Source organism: Leguminivora glycinivorella, chromosome 4, assembly GCF_023078275.1.
Source record: "Leguminivora glycinivorella isolate SPB_JAAS2020 chromosome 4, LegGlyc_1.1, whole genome shotgun sequence".
Classification (NCBI taxonomy): domain Eukaryota; kingdom Metazoa; phylum Arthropoda; class Insecta; order Lepidoptera; family Tortricidae; genus Leguminivora; species Leguminivora glycinivorella.
The window spans coordinates 26,127,179-26,144,385 of NC_062974.1; the positions used below are offsets into that span (position 1 = coordinate 26,127,179).

The 17,207-nt window shown below is 42.2% G+C and overlaps 1 protein-coding gene across 1 annotated transcript; it reads right to left on the reverse strand.

The window, feature by feature from the left end:
• Positions 1-14,710: 14,710 nt before the first annotated feature.
• On the reverse strand, positions 14,711-15,375 carry LOC125225394 (heat shock protein Hsp-12.2-like). Its single transcript, XM_048129096.1, has one exon. The coding sequence runs from the start codon at positions 15,300-15,302 to the stop codon at positions 14,796-14,798; it is 507 nt and encodes a 168-aa protein (XP_047985053.1). The 5' UTR covers positions 15,303-15,375; the 3' UTR covers positions 14,711-14,795.
• Positions 15,376-17,207: the final 1,832 nt, after the last annotated feature.

Below are 17,207 nucleotides of genomic sequence, written 5' to 3' on the forward strand. Positions count from 1 at the left end.
CTCGTCTCAACACCATTCGCATCCCGCGACGAGTTTTGTGCGACTCCTACAAGAGTCTGGAACTGCACATTTTCACAGACTCCTCAGAGCAAGCTTATGGTGCCTGTGTTTACGCTCGTAGCATCAGCGATGCAGGAGAGGTTCTCGTGCGCTTGCTTATAGCAAAAAGTCGTGTTGCTCCCATAAAACCCTTAACTATCCCGAGAAAGGAGCTTTGCGGTGCTCTCGTTGGTGCTCGGTTATACCAGAAGGTTATGAATTCACTTCGAGCCCAAGTTAGCAGCGCAACTTTCTGGTGCGACTCGACTATAGTTCTCGCGTGGCTCAAAACATTGCCGAGCAAATTGCAACCATTCGTTCGCAACCGTACAGCGGAAATTCTTGAAATTACAGGGAGTTGTACCTGGCGTCACGTTCCAACTGACGAGAACCCTGCTGATCACGTATCACGCGGTGTGACCTTCGAGGAAATAAATTCCTTGGACTTATGGTGGTCTGGTCCTGGCTTCCTAAAGCGTGATGCTTCGACATGGCCACAGAACCCATGTATCGAAGTGGCTAATTTACCTGAGACTCGACCAGAAATAACCTTGTCCGCATGTATTCGAGACGAGACTTTCATTAACTTTGACAAGTTTTCAAATTTCTTACGGTTGAAACGCGTCGTAGCGTACGTTTTGCGTTTCGTATCAGCCTGTAAAGGAGTAACTGCTACTACCCAATACTTATCCGATTTAGAGTTGAAAAACGCATTGAACTTACTTATCAAAATTTCGCAAGCTGAGTCATTGCCTGAGTATAAATTACTTTTAAACTCTCAAGTCATTTTTGGATGAAAATTCGATTATGCGTGTTGGTGGTCGCCTTGAAAACTCGGAATTTCCATATGAGAAAAAGCACCCCATCATTCTACAGTCCACTCACAAATTCACAAAGTTGCTTTTTCATTTCGAGCACAGGCACCTGCTGCATGCAACACCACAGCTTTTGTTAAACGCTATTAAAGATCGCTATTGGCCGATAGGAGGACGCAACTTGGCTAAGTCTTCTTACAGACAGTGCGTCCGATGTATCCGCATGAAGGGACGCGTACTTAGCCCTTTAATGGGTCAGTTACCCAAAGCTCGGTTCTCTCCAGAGGGCCACGTATTTATTAACGTAGGCGTCGACTATGCAGGTCCCATTAACTCCGTTAGTCGTCAGGGAAGAGGTTGTAGGATAGTCAAGGTGTACATAGCTATATTTATATGTTTTACAACCAAAGCCATACACTTAGAGTTAGTTGGTGACTTAACAAGCAATAATTACCTAATGGCCTTGAGTAGATTCATGTCGCGCAGAGGAAAGCCTGCTAATATCTACTCCGATAACGGAACCTCGTTCGTTGGAGCATACAACGAATTATCCAGGTTCCTCAAAAGTAATTGCAATTCTATTGCTGAGAGTGCGTCTAATGAAGAAACGAACTTTCATTTTTTGCCAGCCTACGCCCCACACTTCGGTGGCCTCTGGGAAGCGGGTGTAAAATCAACCAAACATCACCTGACCAGAGTGCTGGGCAATTCAAATCTCACATATGAACAACTTAATACAACGATAATTAGGATCGAGGCAATTTTAAATTCTCGGCCACTCACCGCGCTGTCGACGGAACCCGACGACCTGATGCCGCTCACCCCAGGACACTTCCTCATCGGCCGTCCGCTTACCGCATTGCCTGCTCCAGATTATCGGGACCACTCCTACAACTATCTGACACGTTTCCAGCGGGTAGAACAACTGCGCCAGCACTTCTGGACTCGCTGGAGTAAAGAGTACATTTCCGACCTTCAGCAAAGAGTCAAATGGCAAACAGGAGGAGACTCTTTAACCCTGAACACGTTGGTTCTTCTAAAGGAAGATAATCTCCCTCCTTTGAAATGGAGACTAGGCCGCATCGTCGCAGTCTTCCCAGGACAAGATGGAATCAACCGAGTCGCCGATGTGCGCACTGCCAATGGAGTAGTTAGAAGAGCATTCTCCAAGATTTGTCCGTTGCTGAATGCTGATGCTCCACAAAAGGACAGCCTTCAGCGCGCGGGGGCATGTTAAAGAATGCACAAAGAGAAAGCGCCTGATCACAATATGTAGGCAAAACCGCATGCCCTACAGCGTGCATTATTTTAGTATAAGAATTTAGTTTTTAAGCACTTACATTTAAGCATCTCGACTGACTGGTAGCACTTTAATATAGTCATGTTGTAAAATTTATACTAGTTTCCATTTTCCTCCTAAAGACCTAAACAGGGCATTTGGCCGTGTCCATATTTTAATACTTTTACTCTACATATAGTAGTAGTAGTAGTAGTAATCACTTTATTGTGTACAACAGATTCATATACAGTTTACAGGAACAGAGGTACAAAGGCGAACTTATCCCTATAAGGGATCTCTTCCAGCTAACCTTAGATTAGATGAGAGGAACATTAAAGTAGGCAAGATAGACAAACTTACAGAAGTACAATAAAGGTCAGAAATAAACCAAAATAATGTCCACAAGTAAATAAACTACATAAATACTAAATAATATTATGAAATAAACTACATACACAAATAAAATACGATATATAAATATATATACACATAAATATGAATATCGCAAGAAATATGTACTTCTCAAATAGGAGTAGGTTCAGAAGGAATACACATAACCAGATCACGCTTGGTTGGAAAGCCAAAGCTTCTTCAAATTAGTCTTGAGTGATGCCACAGACTGAGACTGTTTGAGAGACCGGGGCAGTTCATTCCACAATTTCACCGCGCGCACCGTGAAAGACTTTGCATACGTACGTGTATTATTTGTCGGAATGGCAAGCGTAAGATTAGTGCTTGAACGTAAGCGGTGTTCACTGCCTTCAGCCAGATAGTTAAATCTCTCAGATAGGTAAGTTGGCGAACAGGGGTTATAGAGTACGTTGTACAGCAACGACAGGACACGCACATCTCTACGTCGGCGGATCGGTAACCACCCAAGCCGGGAACGAAACTCAGAGATGTGATCGTATTTGCGGAGGCCAAATATATACCTGATACAGACATTCAGCAACCGTTCCAGTTTGTCCAGCAATTCCTCGGTAAGATCTACAAACGCAACGTCACCATAGTCAATAAGAGGAAGCAAAAGAGAACGAGCAAGAGTAACCTTAGTATGAAAAGGAAGGAAATTCTGCAGTCGCCGTAGAGAGTGGAGGGAGCCAAAGATATTTTTACTCACTTGAGTAACGTGAGGAGCCCAAGAAAGCGTCTGATCCATGGTGATACCCAAATTTCGGACAGTAGAGGAAAGGGGGATAGTAGTCCCATCAAACAAAATGTCAGGTATCACCATGTCTGAGAGCCTGCCCACATAGTAAGGGCTACCAATGACAATTGCCTGTGACTTCTGAGCATAAGGCCTGATTTAGACGGCGTGCGAACTCGCATGCGATTTTAGTTACATTGCGGGCTGTTGAGGTTAGATTAATTTTGCACAGCCATGAAATACCGCAATGTAATAAAACTCGTATGCGAGTTCTCGTACCGTCTAAATGGGGCCTTAATCTTAAGGCCAAATTTACTCGCCCAATCCCGTATCGACTCTAAGTCACAATTAACCTGAGCAATCAATGAGGAAATATCGTCTATACAGGCCGCTGCATAGATCTGTAGGTCGTCTGCATAAAGATGATACGAAGACGTAAGCGCGGTGGTGATACCATTAATAAAAATTGAAAATAAGAGTGGTGAAAGGATCCCACCTTGCGGAACACCGGCGGAAAGCTCGCACCAGTTGGACATGTTGTCATCCACTCTCACACGCTGGCGTCTGCCATAAAGATAATTACGAAACCAGGCTAAAGAAGTTTCGGAAATGTTAAGGCTCCTCAATATACCTAAAAGAATGTCGAAGTCTACCGTGTTGAAGGCGCTACTGAAATCAAGGAGTACAAGGACAGTAAGTTTTTTAGATTCTATATTGAAACGAATATCGTCGGTGACTTTAACCAAAGCAGTAACTGTGCTATGCCCGGGGCGAAATCCTGATTGGAGGGGATTAAAAAGTGAATTTCGATTAAGATAATAGGAGACGACGGTTCACATAATATTCAATAATTTTGGATAATACAGGGAGAATAGAGATAGGACGGTATTGGGAGAAAGAAGCAGGATTTGAAGTTTTCGGAAGAGGGATGACATGGGCATACTTCCAGGATGCTGGAAATGTTCCAGTGGATAAGGAGAAATTGATGATGTTGGAGATGATGGGTGAAATGAAATCTGCCGCAAGCATAAGCATGTCCACACTGAGGTTATCGCCACCGACGGCTTTCGTTTTAATAGATTTCAGAATTTTAAGTGTTTCTTGTGGGGTGATAAGGCCGATTTCAAAGGGAACTGAATTAAAGTTATTAGTGGTACCCGCAAGAAGTGATAAAGTGGAACATTTAACTATAGGATCAAGAATAACCGGCGAAGTACTGAAAAAAATGTTAAGGCCATTTATATCTAGGAAATTAGAACCAAACGATTGAGTTTTACCCACTCCAAGTGTTTTTAAAAATTTCCACAACTTATCAGGAGGACACTCCTCAATAGATTGGTGTATGTACCGACGCTTTGACTCTCTACAGACCTTGTTGCAGCGGTTACGTAATGATAAATACTTTTCACGATTACTGTCAGAAGGAGTTTGTCGGAACTTCACACGAGCACGATCTCGCTTCGCCATCAGCAGCTTAATTTCCGGTGTGAGCCACGGAGCAGGGAAGTGCTTAACGCGTGTGGGCTTCAACGGTGCGTGTTTGTCATAGGTCCTAAGCAATATGGCTAAGTTCAGATGAACGCGCGGTGACGCGCGGTTTTCTCACCGCGCGGTTTAAGATTGTAACAAAATCAATGGCGTTGTTTACATGACCGCGCGTTGCCGCGCGTGACCGCGCGCGCCGCCGTGCACCGCGCGCAAAATCTTGTACCGCGCGGTGCCGCGCGGCTCAAGATCTACAATCCAGTATCGACCAGGCCCCGTAGCCGAATGGCATTTCTCCGACGCCAAACGAAAGCGATACGCCGCTGGCTCTGTCGCGCCAATACGCAAGCGCGATATATCTACTAGCGCTTCGTTTCGTGAGCGTTTCGTGAGCGATTGTGCCATTCGGCTAGCCACCCTGTTCAGTTGACTCGCGCGGTTTGAGGCGGACAGACACACGGAGCCTCGAAAAATGAAGGACGAAATATCTTTTAGTGACATGCAATATTTTATAGCACCATCTGTAGGTTGCTAATCCATTTCTACGCAATCATACCAAAATCAAAGGATGCAATGGACATCCTAAAGTAGTTGAAAAATCAATTAACGTGTAGTCTTAGTATGGGATATAAAGTCACAAACATTCTTAAAGGAAGTATCTGATTTAACACAGGGTGCACCTAGTATCGCCTTTGCTTTCGACGATGACGTCGCAGTTTGAGGTATAGAACCCACAAGCAACATGCCTCCTCCACGTTCATTATCACTGAATGTTCACGCTAGACTGCCGCATGTACGCCGCCGTCATCTGAACAGCTGAACCGCGCGTTACCGTGCGTCACCGCGCGTTCATCTGAACTTAGCCTATGTCATTGAAAGTCCTCACCTTCATATCGATATCAGCGAGACTTTCCAGGCCTTGCCAATCCGCACTTTTTAAGAAGGCAGGTGTTAAAATCACCCATGATAATACTATGGTCAAACTGGGGGGTTATGTCAATTAAAGTATTGTGTAATGTGTCAAAATAATTAATACTGGAAGATGGACTGTAAAAAACGCCTAAAAGAACTTTAGTGTGATGTAATATGACCTCTAAAAAAAGATACTCTGCAGAACTCGAGTAGACCGATGGTGATTGCGCGACTATCCGACAAGCAATATTTAATGATTAAACGAACTTACCTGAAGTGAAGTTCTATCATAATTATACGAAGCGCCTCGTCCGAAGAGATTAGTAACTGGAGATATATATATATACATGTAGTTACGCCGGTAGGTGCTACCACTCTGCACTTAGTTTGGAGTTATTTTTAAATTTTTATTTTTTAAAAGTGGGTATGCCGAGATCTTACCTCCCGGCCGCCATCGCTCTGTCGGTTCATAAGTTGAGAGATTATTTATTTTTATATTTTAGTATTAGTCCATTGATTGATGTGTTTTGTCTGGGACAGTAAGGGGATGAGCGAAGCGATGGGTGGGAGGGTGATAGGTTACTAATCTCTTCGGACGAGGCGCTTCGTATAATTATGATAGAACTTCACTTCAGGTAAGTTCGTTTAATCATTAATTATACTTCGCGCCTCGTCCTCGAGATTAGTAACTGGAGATATATATATACATGTAGACTTTGAGAGTAACATTTCCTTCAAGATCATCAATCAATGCCCATATTATTATATGTTAGAGAGTGAATCTCTATTGTAAGTAAGCCCTGATAAAATATCATTGTATTTATGCCATACCCAAAAGTCAAAACTATAGATTTGTAGACACTTGTGGCATACTATAAGCTATGCAGGTAATCTTGGCAGGATATTAATCTTAAACACTTCAAATAGCATACTTTAATATTTATTACATAAATTTGAGATAAATCACACACAGTGTAAACTGCAGACACAATTAGTCATTATATTAATTGGTACAATTTATGCATTGAAATAAATGTCCACTTAAAGTATATTAAGGTATATTGTAAGAGTAATTACAAGTTTGTTTGTTTATTTAAACATATTTTCCATCCTCTATGAATTAAATTTTTTTTTTGTAAATACATAATTAAATCTATATAATATATGATAAATGCTAAACAACATTATTATTTCAAGAGGCTTAGCAGATTTATATTAATCAACTGAGGATGAGCTTGATATAATTTTAATTATTTATTTATTCAAGACCGATAACGCCAGAGAAAAACAGTCCTCGTTGCTTAAAATTGGCCTTTGATAAAATTTTTGCAAAAGTATTGGACTGTCCGCTCCACCCCGCGGTGTTGCGGATGGCGTCGACGCTGACGCCGCGCGCGCGTGCGACGCGGCGGCGTGCCGCGTGCTGTGCGCGCTGAACGCCGCCGTGTCCACCCCGCACAAGCCAAGCGTGCGCTTGATCCACCTGCTAAGCGTCTGCGAGCCTACTGGTTTATGTGGCTTTTTAGTCGCGATGAACAGGCTGTCAGATACTCGTAAGGTCTTTGTTGTATTTAAATAGCAAGAAAGCGCTGACGCTGGACATATAGAGGGGTTTTCTCGGAAAAAGGGCAGATATATAATGGGCTGTTTGCAGCCAAGTCTTGACGTCTTTAAGATGTCTGGAATTTTAATACATATACAATCAGGGGTTGTTTCTATATTATTTATATTAATTTTTGATATTGTTTGGACTCTATGAGCCGTAGTGAGAGCCAACAGTGTAACCGTTTTGTTGGTAAGCTCTTCGAAATTTAATGTATCGTTAGGAAACCAATCACCCAGTTTATTTAGTACAAGATTCGTATTCCATGTTGTATTGTATTTAGGTGTTGGGGGTCGAAGACGAAAAACGCCTTTAAAGAATTTGTGAAGCCTGTCATCCTTTGATATTGTGGGACTTAAGACTAAAGATAAGGACGATCTATAGGAGTTTAATGTACCATATTGGCTACCTTCATGAAACATATCAGTCAAAAAATATATTACTGTCGGAACAGATGCGTCATACAAGTCGACCGAGTTACTTTTACAAAAAATCCACCATTTTTTAAGGCAAACATCATATTGTTTAATCGTGTTTGGTGATAGAGATGCTAACATTATATCTAATGAGGACGGCGGTAAGCTTCTTTTGGACAGCGCGACCCGCACAATATCCCTGCAACCAGGGTAATCGAGTTGTGTATTCGTTGGGAAAGGAATGAGAAATTAAGGCATTGCTACTAGGCTGAAAGGTAATGACATTGCTAACTAGGAGACTTTGAAAAACAGGGTACCATGGTTGTGTTGGCCACAAAGGTACAATCATGATGCCTGTAGCTTTATCTGAAATAATCTTTCGAAGGGCTTTAAGTACAACCGAAAAAGGTGGAAAAGCGTAAAAGAACATACTTGTCCAGGTTACAGTAAAGGAGTCTACCGCGTATGCATCAGGATCTTTGTGCCAGGAAATGTACATTGCGCATTTTTAGGGTTCCGTAGCCAAAATGGCAAAAACGGAACCCTTATAGTTTCGTCATGTCCGTCTGTCCGTCTGTCCGTCTGTCCGTCTGTCCGTCTGTCACAGCCGATTTACTCGGAAACTATAAGTACTACAGTGATGAAATTTGATGGGAATATGTGTTGTATGAACCGCTACAAAATTATGACACTAAATAGTAAAAAAAAAAGAATTGGGGGTGGGGCCCCCATACATGTAACTGAGGGATGAAAATTTTTTTTTTCGATGTACATACCCGTGTGGGGTATCAATGGAAAGGTCTTTTAAAATGATATAAAGTTTTCTAAAAAACATTTTTCTTAAAGTGAACGGTTTTTGAGATATCAGCTCTCAAAGTCGTAAAAAGTATGTCCCCCCCCCTCTATTTTTATAACTACGGGGTATAAAATTCTAAAAAAAATAGAGGTGATGCATGCTAATTAACTCTTTCAACGATTTTTGGTTTGATCAAAGTATCTCTTATAGTTTTTGAGATAGGTTGATTTAACTGTAATTTTGGTTAAGTTATTGGTTTATTATATTTGCTGCTACGGAACCCTTTGTGCGCGAGCCCGACTCGCACTTGGCCGGTTTTTTTTATTTATACGGCTTGCGAACAAATCTATGGACGGTAAACCAAATTAGCACACGATCTCCTTAAAAGCCCAATCGGCTAATTCCCGTTCAATATCGGGATGTGATCTTCTTGATTCGTAATCAGCTGTAGTATTATCGCGGGATCTTATATAGACGATGCAAATACGAACAGTTTTCTTTGTTCGCACCATTATTGCCAGAACTCTCTCGTAATCTGAGTAAGATGGGGGTATTGTATACCACCCATTCGATTTATGTACGCTATCGCTGTCGTGTTATCTAGCCGTAAGAGTATCTGGCAGTTGTACAAGCTACATGCGTAAATCTTTAAAGCAATAAACGCGGCAAGCAACTCTAAGTAGTTAATATGGTTTCCCGCTCAGTATTAGACCATTGGCCACTTGCCGTATCACCCCCACAGGCTGCCCCCCACCCCGTAGTTGAGGCGTCAGAAAATATTTGAATTCGATAATCATCAGTGCGAATGCAACTATGTGAATTAGGTAGGATGGACTCGGGTATATCCATTGTACGATTATAATTTATCTTGGCCCTGTAAGTTAAGGAACTTGCAGCGTTCTAGTTCCTTCGTATAGAGCCATCCGTATTCGATCGCCGGGCACGCTGAGACTAGTAGGCCAGTAAGTTTTGCTATAGTTGTCTAATCTTGCAACGCTTAATTTTTAAAAACAGTTCTAACTCGGTCTTTATGCGTGCTCGTTTTTCAGAAGGTAAGTTAAGTTGTAAACGACGCGAATCGATTATCATTCCCAAGAATTTACACGACGTCATAGGAGTGAGCATACTTTTCTCTTGATTGACAATAAAGCCTAATGATATCAATATTTGTTTAGTTAATTCAATGTTCTCTAGACATTTTTCGTAAGTTTGACCAAAAAGTAACCAATCATCTTCTAGATACAGGGTAGAGAGGAAGCCTGCGGAGCGTAATAGTTTTACAATGGGTTTTGTGATTTTGGTGAATATATACGGCGCAACATTGAGGCAACAATTCGTACATTTTATCCTCATAGATAAAACGTAGGTATTTTCTTGATTCTTCATGAATTTTGATTAAAAAATAAGCATCTTTTAAATCCAGTGTAGCCATATAACAATCTGGACTATCGAGTTAGAAGTTTAACGGCTGTTCGCAAATCTTCGAGTTTAAAATGGTCTGTGTTGATAAATTCATTTAATTTTTTAAGATTAAGTATAAAACGCATTTTATCGTTCGGCTTCGGCACAAGAAAAATACTGGACACAAATTGGCCCTCGCAAGGACTACACTCTGATACAGCACCTATTTGTAAAAGATTATCAATGGCATCTGCAAAATGTGATTTTTCTACTTCAGAATATTCTGGCACTGAAGGAAAAGAATGTTGAACAACACTACTTTTAAAATTGATTTTATAGCCAGCTATCCATGAAAGTATGGTGCGATCATTAGTAATTAACGCCCAATGTTTCTCAAATAGTGATAAACGGCCAGCGTACTTAACTGTATCTAGTAGTAGTGGCGTGGCGGCGGCGGCGGGGGCTGGTGCGCGTACGACGGCCTGTAGTAGCGCGCGGGCGGCGCCGGGGCCGGCGGGGGCGGCGCGCGGGGAGCAGGCGCGCGGCCGCGAGGCGGCGGCGGCGGCGGGCCCGGCGGCGGCGGCGGCCTGCGCGGCGCTGGGCCTCGGCGGTTTAAAGGCCGCGACACACTGGATCTTACCCGCCTGTATTGCGCTACGGGTTGTTTTGGAACGGGAGCTTTCATCTCTCCGCCGGATTTAATCATGGCTTTCGCTGATTTAAGCGTCTCGGTCAAGTTCTCTCCGAATAGGCATGAATCTATCTTGGTATTCGCCAGATGGTCCTTGAGATCTTTTTTCAATGAGAAAAGTATGAAGTTGCGTCTAGTTATGCTATCTGAGTATTGTAAGTCGCACAAAATACGACCGAGGTCTATAAGTTTTTGTAACAGGTCGTTATTTTTCTCCTTTGAATTTAATTGTGATGTAATTATCTCGCTAAGGCAAGATATTGCGCAAGCCATTTCTTTTTGCTTGGACTCGATGCCCTTATCACGTTTAGCAAAGTTCTCTGAAATGGCGGCCTTGATCTCAGGGTTTAGCTTGGGCGCGCCTATTTTCGCGCAATTAGCGGGGATAAGGTATTTACTAAGGAGTTCTTTACGGATATCTTTAGGTATACCTTCTATGGCTACATATGTAAAACGGGTAGCTATTTCTGCACGCACTTCTTTGCCATATGTTGTGGCCGACGAGGGGTCATCTCCCAGGATTTGTAGTACATCCTCGTCCAAATCAATTGTGTCCTCGACTTTATTATCGTCGGTACGGTCAGCAGCGGACGCGCTAGTGCCTGGTGTGGCGGTGGCGCTCGCGGCGGCGCTCGCGCCGGCCGGGGCCGGGGCCGGGGCCGCGGCGCCGGAGCTCGTGCCGGGCGCAGGATTATCGCTTGTATTTGAAACGGCCACCGTGTCGGCCCGTGTAGCGCCTTGCTGAGCCTTATTAGGCTTTATCAAATTTTCAGCAGAAATCTGGTATTCCTCTATAGGAAAATTATCAGCCTCGATAGGGTCTCTCTGGTAATCAGCGCCAATGGCATGGTCATTTTGGCTGTATGGATCGTAGTTCAGTTCATAATCCGGGTATTCCGGAAACCAATCATCTGGTTGTAAAACCGGTGATACTGAGAACAAAACGCAGTACTCAAGTTTGCTATGTAATTATCCATATACCCGAATATAAATGTAAAACTATTATTATAAATTAAGAATAAGAAATTACTTAATAGCAAAACATTTTTAACTTTAAATTTTATTCGTAAAATGTAACTAATGACTTGTCATATTTTAATGGTGAACTGAACCAGATAACGCACGTTATCTCTTCTAAAGTTAGGTAACAATTCCCAACGAATTGTACGCCAACCGTCATACCATGCGTCGATTTAGCCCCAATGACTAATCGGAAAGCATTGATGTATATACAAGTATAAACTTGTAACTATGTAACTTTTAATGATAATAGAAAATCGTACATTACAGTTGGGTATCCGTTCTCAGTGAACTGAACGCCAACCGATATAATATTTGTGCTTTGATTTATCCCCAATGGTTAAATCTGAGTGCACATTATAAGAATTATGTCCCTAGGTTTGAAAAACTTGGTTAAAATTTTATAAGTGAAAATTAAAAGAACTTACCGGTTTCTGGCGGTACAAATTCATCATTGGAACCACTGTGTGACGAAGCACTGTCACTATTACGTTGTAATTTACGTTTTAATTTTCGAACTTTATGCATTAGATGATCAATGTCATCCTCGTATTTCCTTATACGTTTACGTTTAGGCATTTTTATTTAATGCGAGATCCACGAAAGAAAAAACTTGGTTAATTTCTTTGAGAAGTGACTTGAGTGGTCGAGCACTAGAAAGCGTATGGACCGACAGAGCGATGGCGGCCGGGAGGTAAGATCTCGGCATACCCACTTTTAAAAAATAAAAATTTAAAAATAACTCCAAACTAAGTGCAGAGTGGTAGCACCTACCGGCGTAACTACATGTATATATATATCTCCAGTTACTAATCTCGAGGACGAGGCGCGAAGTATAATACTCCTAATATAAATAGCTACACCCCCACCTCGGATGGCTCCCGCTCCACTTCCACTAGTGCCTGTCCGGTCGTTCCGTATCAAACAGTACCCCGGCAATGGGTAAAGTGTTGAAGGTAGAGAAGGTTTTAACCAAGACTCAGAAATTAAGATTGCATGGATATTCTTATTCGAGCTGAATAATGAGGCTGATAGCAGTTCAGTGTAATGTGCTGGCACGCTCTGTGCATTGATGTGAACGACATTAAAGTTTTTATACGAAGAGTCAAACGTACATTGCAAACGGTCTCCCAAATCAGTTATATCTGAAACATCACTCAAAGAATCGTAAAAGCTTGAAGAAGAAAGAGAGAAGAACTCGCTTTCTAAACTAGTATTAGAAATATCTGACATTGTGTATGGTTTTGTACTATTTTATGTATATATAAAATTGTCTATAATATATAAAGTATTATAAGAATAAATAAAATATATATTAAGTACTATTAAGAGTAACTTAATAGTAAACCTCCTCATCTGCTCGCCAGCAGCTTTTACAAATCGTACAATTTGAAGACATTTTAAACTTAGAACAAAGATACAGAAAATAATAGTAATAGGAAAATAGGCACAGAGAGCTGCGCCATCCATCATGAAAAACTTTAAGTTATAAAACGCACAAAATTATTGGAAGTTGAAATAATCAGAAAAATACACCTTAGCAGTGCAGAAACAAAACGTTGAAGACGTCAAATCAAATGTCAGTTCAGTGTGACAGGTGACAGTACTGCACGGTAGTATAATAACAAATCGACGAAAAACTTATTTTAAAGGTACCGCTGCAAAACCTGAAATGATTCCATTATGTACCGTAGTAAAAATAAAATGCAAGTGAGGCTTGTGACATCACGGCTAAAGGTGAAACTAAATTAAAGTGAAATTTTCAGACGTAGAACCACCGAACACACACTGGAGACGTCCTCAACGCTTGCCGGCACCGGAGCCCGCCCCAGACCTTGCCTGGCGAACTGGTCTTGGTGCTACAACCGCCGGGGATACTTTCCCTTCTGCCGCTCCTGCCCCTGCCTGTACACCTCCCACGACATCAGCAGCATTTGGCGGGGCCGGCAATGCCTCCAACTCGGCCATCGTAACAACTCTGCGGCGTACTCCGTCGTGGCACTGCACCACTATGCGCCCATCACTGGTCCAGCTGTCCTTGACACCATACCTCTTGCGGGCCTCCAGAAATACCGCATGCCTAGTGCTAGTAAGAAACTCCGACAGAGTTTGTCCTGAGCCCTTCAGCAGCTTCTTACTAGCCCAGACTGCATCTCTAGTCCGCTGACAGCTGAACTTGAGTAGAATAGGCCGTGGCTTCGTTGGTATCAACTTCTTACCCAGCCGATAGCATGCAATGAGAGCGACCCCCTCCACCTTAAGAGTCTGTTGGACAATTGCCGCTGCTGCAGCTGAGGTGTTTTCTCCCTGTTCTTCGGGTACACCATGCAGAAGAAGTATATTGGATCTTGAGCGGGACTCCATCTCTTCAAGGGTGCTCATCACAACTTCCATTTGCTCTTGAAGACTAGAAAGAGCATTCCACACAAAGCTTTTAAAGGCAGTGTACTCATCTGGCAGCGCTTCTTTCCCCTGGGGGGCCACGGTGTTCTCGAAGCAGGTCATACGGGACTCGAACATGGCCCTCATCCCATCAATGCTATTCTGGAGCTTCACCAGGCAATCCATTGTGTGTCTCGGGAGTACACCACTAACTGCGAACTTTGAACTTTGGTGTATGAAACTGTGAGATGTTAAAATTTTGTATGTGAGTGTTGATAACTGCTGTGGGTGCAAACGAGGATCTATGTATCACATGTAAGCAGTTTTTACATTCATACAATGTAAATTACTATTTTTCCGAAAATTAAATTTTAGCTCTACCAAATTTGACGTGTTGTTTGTTTGGCTACCCACACGAAAAAAACATATATGGGGCATTGCACGAGAAAGTCGCTTACGACATGCTTTTGCCTTGTAGGTATGGCAGCAGCTATATCAATCAAATCCGTAAAGCTCGAGAAAATACTGCCAATTGGTTAACCAAGTCATGAAAGGTTGTCAGACACAACTTCGCTTTCTTAGCGTCTTCAGAAGTATTAGAAGAATTGCATGTCGTAAGCGACATTCTCGTGGAATGTCCCACATATGTATGGTTTCTTAGCAAATTACAAAGGTTAAACAGGCAAACAGAAGCCGAGAAGGCGGAAAAAACAAAGACTATAAAAACAACTTTTAAAGTAAGCCAAATTTTATTAAAAGTAATATCACAAAATCATAATTTAGAACCTAAACTTAAACACCTAAATGCCTCAGTTCTTCTCAATCTTCGCCTGTTCCTTCTCTTCTTTGGCATTAATCTTGATAGTCCTCTCTTCTAGAGGTTCAGATCTGAAGGCGACTAGCAGCAGCTTCCCCTTATCAAGATGGCACTCCACCCTCTCTGGAGGAAAACCTTCAGGGAGCAGGAATCTCCTCTCAAAATGACTCCTTGTCCAACCATCCTCCCGTTTCACCTCCTTTTTACCCTCCACCATGATTTCATTCCCCACTGTCTTCACTTGGATCTGATCGGGAGTGAAATTCTGCACGTCCAAATGCACTTCGACTTTCTTCCCGTCGACTTTGACTTCGGCGTCGGAGTACACACCTTCAATCCCATGCTGCAGAGGCGCTGTTACCTCCTTGATGAACTTTATAGAGTCGCGGAAGAAAGGATCGCGAGCCAAGATGGCGAAAGGATCCTCAAACGCCCTCGCGACGGGATCTCGTAGGGCAAGATTCCTCAAATGACGCGCCCAATACGGCATAAGTGACATTTTGAATGTAAATTGTTTTTCTTGTCGCTTGGTTACTTGTGCGTATTCTGATTTTCAACTGTTGAATTCCCGCGCGCGCCGGCTGTTTATATAGTCACGGAGCAGCGCTACGCAGCGCGCGGAGAAGTTTATAGAAAGTTCTCGAATATTCCAGTGGAGCATGTGCAAGTTCTGTATTGATAATAGCGCCATCTAGTGTTGGGTAGCTGAACTACATCATAATCGTGATTCTTATTAGACAATGTGCGCATTCATTTTTTAACTCCAATATGTCCTTTATAATTATATAAATATTTATTTTAAAATTATTATTTTGTCTTTTGCTCTTATTAAGCTGTACTAATCTTGATAATATCATTTTTTTCTATAATGCTCTGTGCGCTATCTTCTGACAACTAGCGGAACTAAATACATTTCAGAAGGAAGCAGCTAAGTCTAGAGACATCTAGTGACAAATAGTGTTTAAGAAATTACTAGACGTCCCTAGAAAGCAGAGTTCGCTGAACTCTCCTTTTAAAATAACTTGAATAAGTACTTTACTGTTTTAAGTTTGTTTGTAACAAAACTAATTTAGATCACGAATAAGAATATTTTCAATAAACAGCAAGTTCGTCAATAATAAACACAATTTGTTTGTAATATTTTAAAGCTGTGGCCTTATCCATATATTACGTCACAGTGTAAGGGGGGGGGGGGGGGGGGTCATACTAAATGTGACAATCCCTGTTAAAGGGATACAAAAAAGCGTGACATAGGGGGGGGAGGGGTCCAAAAACCTGAAATTTGGTGTGACGTAATATGTGGATGATCCCTATTCTGAAATCACTATGAAAGTGATGATGCAATATTTTATATCTTTTACAGAAAGCTATTTATAAATAATAGGTGGCAATGTTTAGGTAGTACTTCAGAAATGTATTAACTTGCGTTAGTTGAGAAAATCAGATGGAAGCGCTGGTGGTCGCGGGTTTGAACCCCGGCTCGTACCTATCTACCAATGAGTTTTTCGTTCGAAGCTTACGTGCGAAATATCATTTGATATTTGCCAGTCGCTTTTCGGTGAAGGAAAACGTCGTGAGGAAACCGGACTAATTCCAATAAGGCCTAGTTACAGCACGAATAGTTACCCTTCGGTTGGAAGGTCAGATGGCAGTCGCTTTCGTTAAACTAGTGCTTACGCCAAATCTTGGGATTACTTGTCACAGTGGACCCTAGGCTCCCATGAGCCGTGGCAAATGCCGGGATAACGCAAGGAGTATGAGTTAAGAAAAAACAGATTTTTCACTTTCAATGTGATACTTAATTTTTTGAAAACCTACCTATTCATACCTACTTTGGTTGAATAATGAAAATAAATTTACTTTAATCAAAGGCTTCAACATTTCTTTTGCGAACCGCCAAGGAGTGGAATGCCCTGCCTGAGTCTGTGTTTCCGCATGAATACAATCCTGGGTGGCTAACCGAATGGCACAATCGCTCACGAAACGCTCACGAAACGAAGCGCTAGTAGATATCTATCTCTATCGCGCTTGCGTATTGGCGCGACAGAGCCAGCGGCGTATCGCTTTCGTTTGGCGTCGGAAAAATGCCATTCGGCTACGGGGCCGTCTCTTTAAAGCAAGAGTAAATAGGTATCTCATAGGTAAGCGTGCTCCACCGTAGACCGCATCATCACTTAGCTTATACCATCAGCCGGCGTATCATGCTTCCAAATTTATCACTTATCCACGTGGATAAGACAACTGACACTCTCACACTGACATACTTGCCAAAGCGTGACAGAGGTCTTATCCACGTGGATAAGCGATAAAATTAGAAGCATGATCAGGTGTGTGATCGTGGTCAAACGTCTATCTATTCATACTAAAAAAAAAAAGAGCGAACTCCATCTTAAAGGCCGGCAAC

Coding starts and splice junctions, on each gene's coding strand:
- LOC125225394 (XM_048129096.1), bottom strand. CDS start 15,302: ATGTCACTTATGCCGTATTGGGCGCGTCATTTGAGGAATCTTGCCCTA.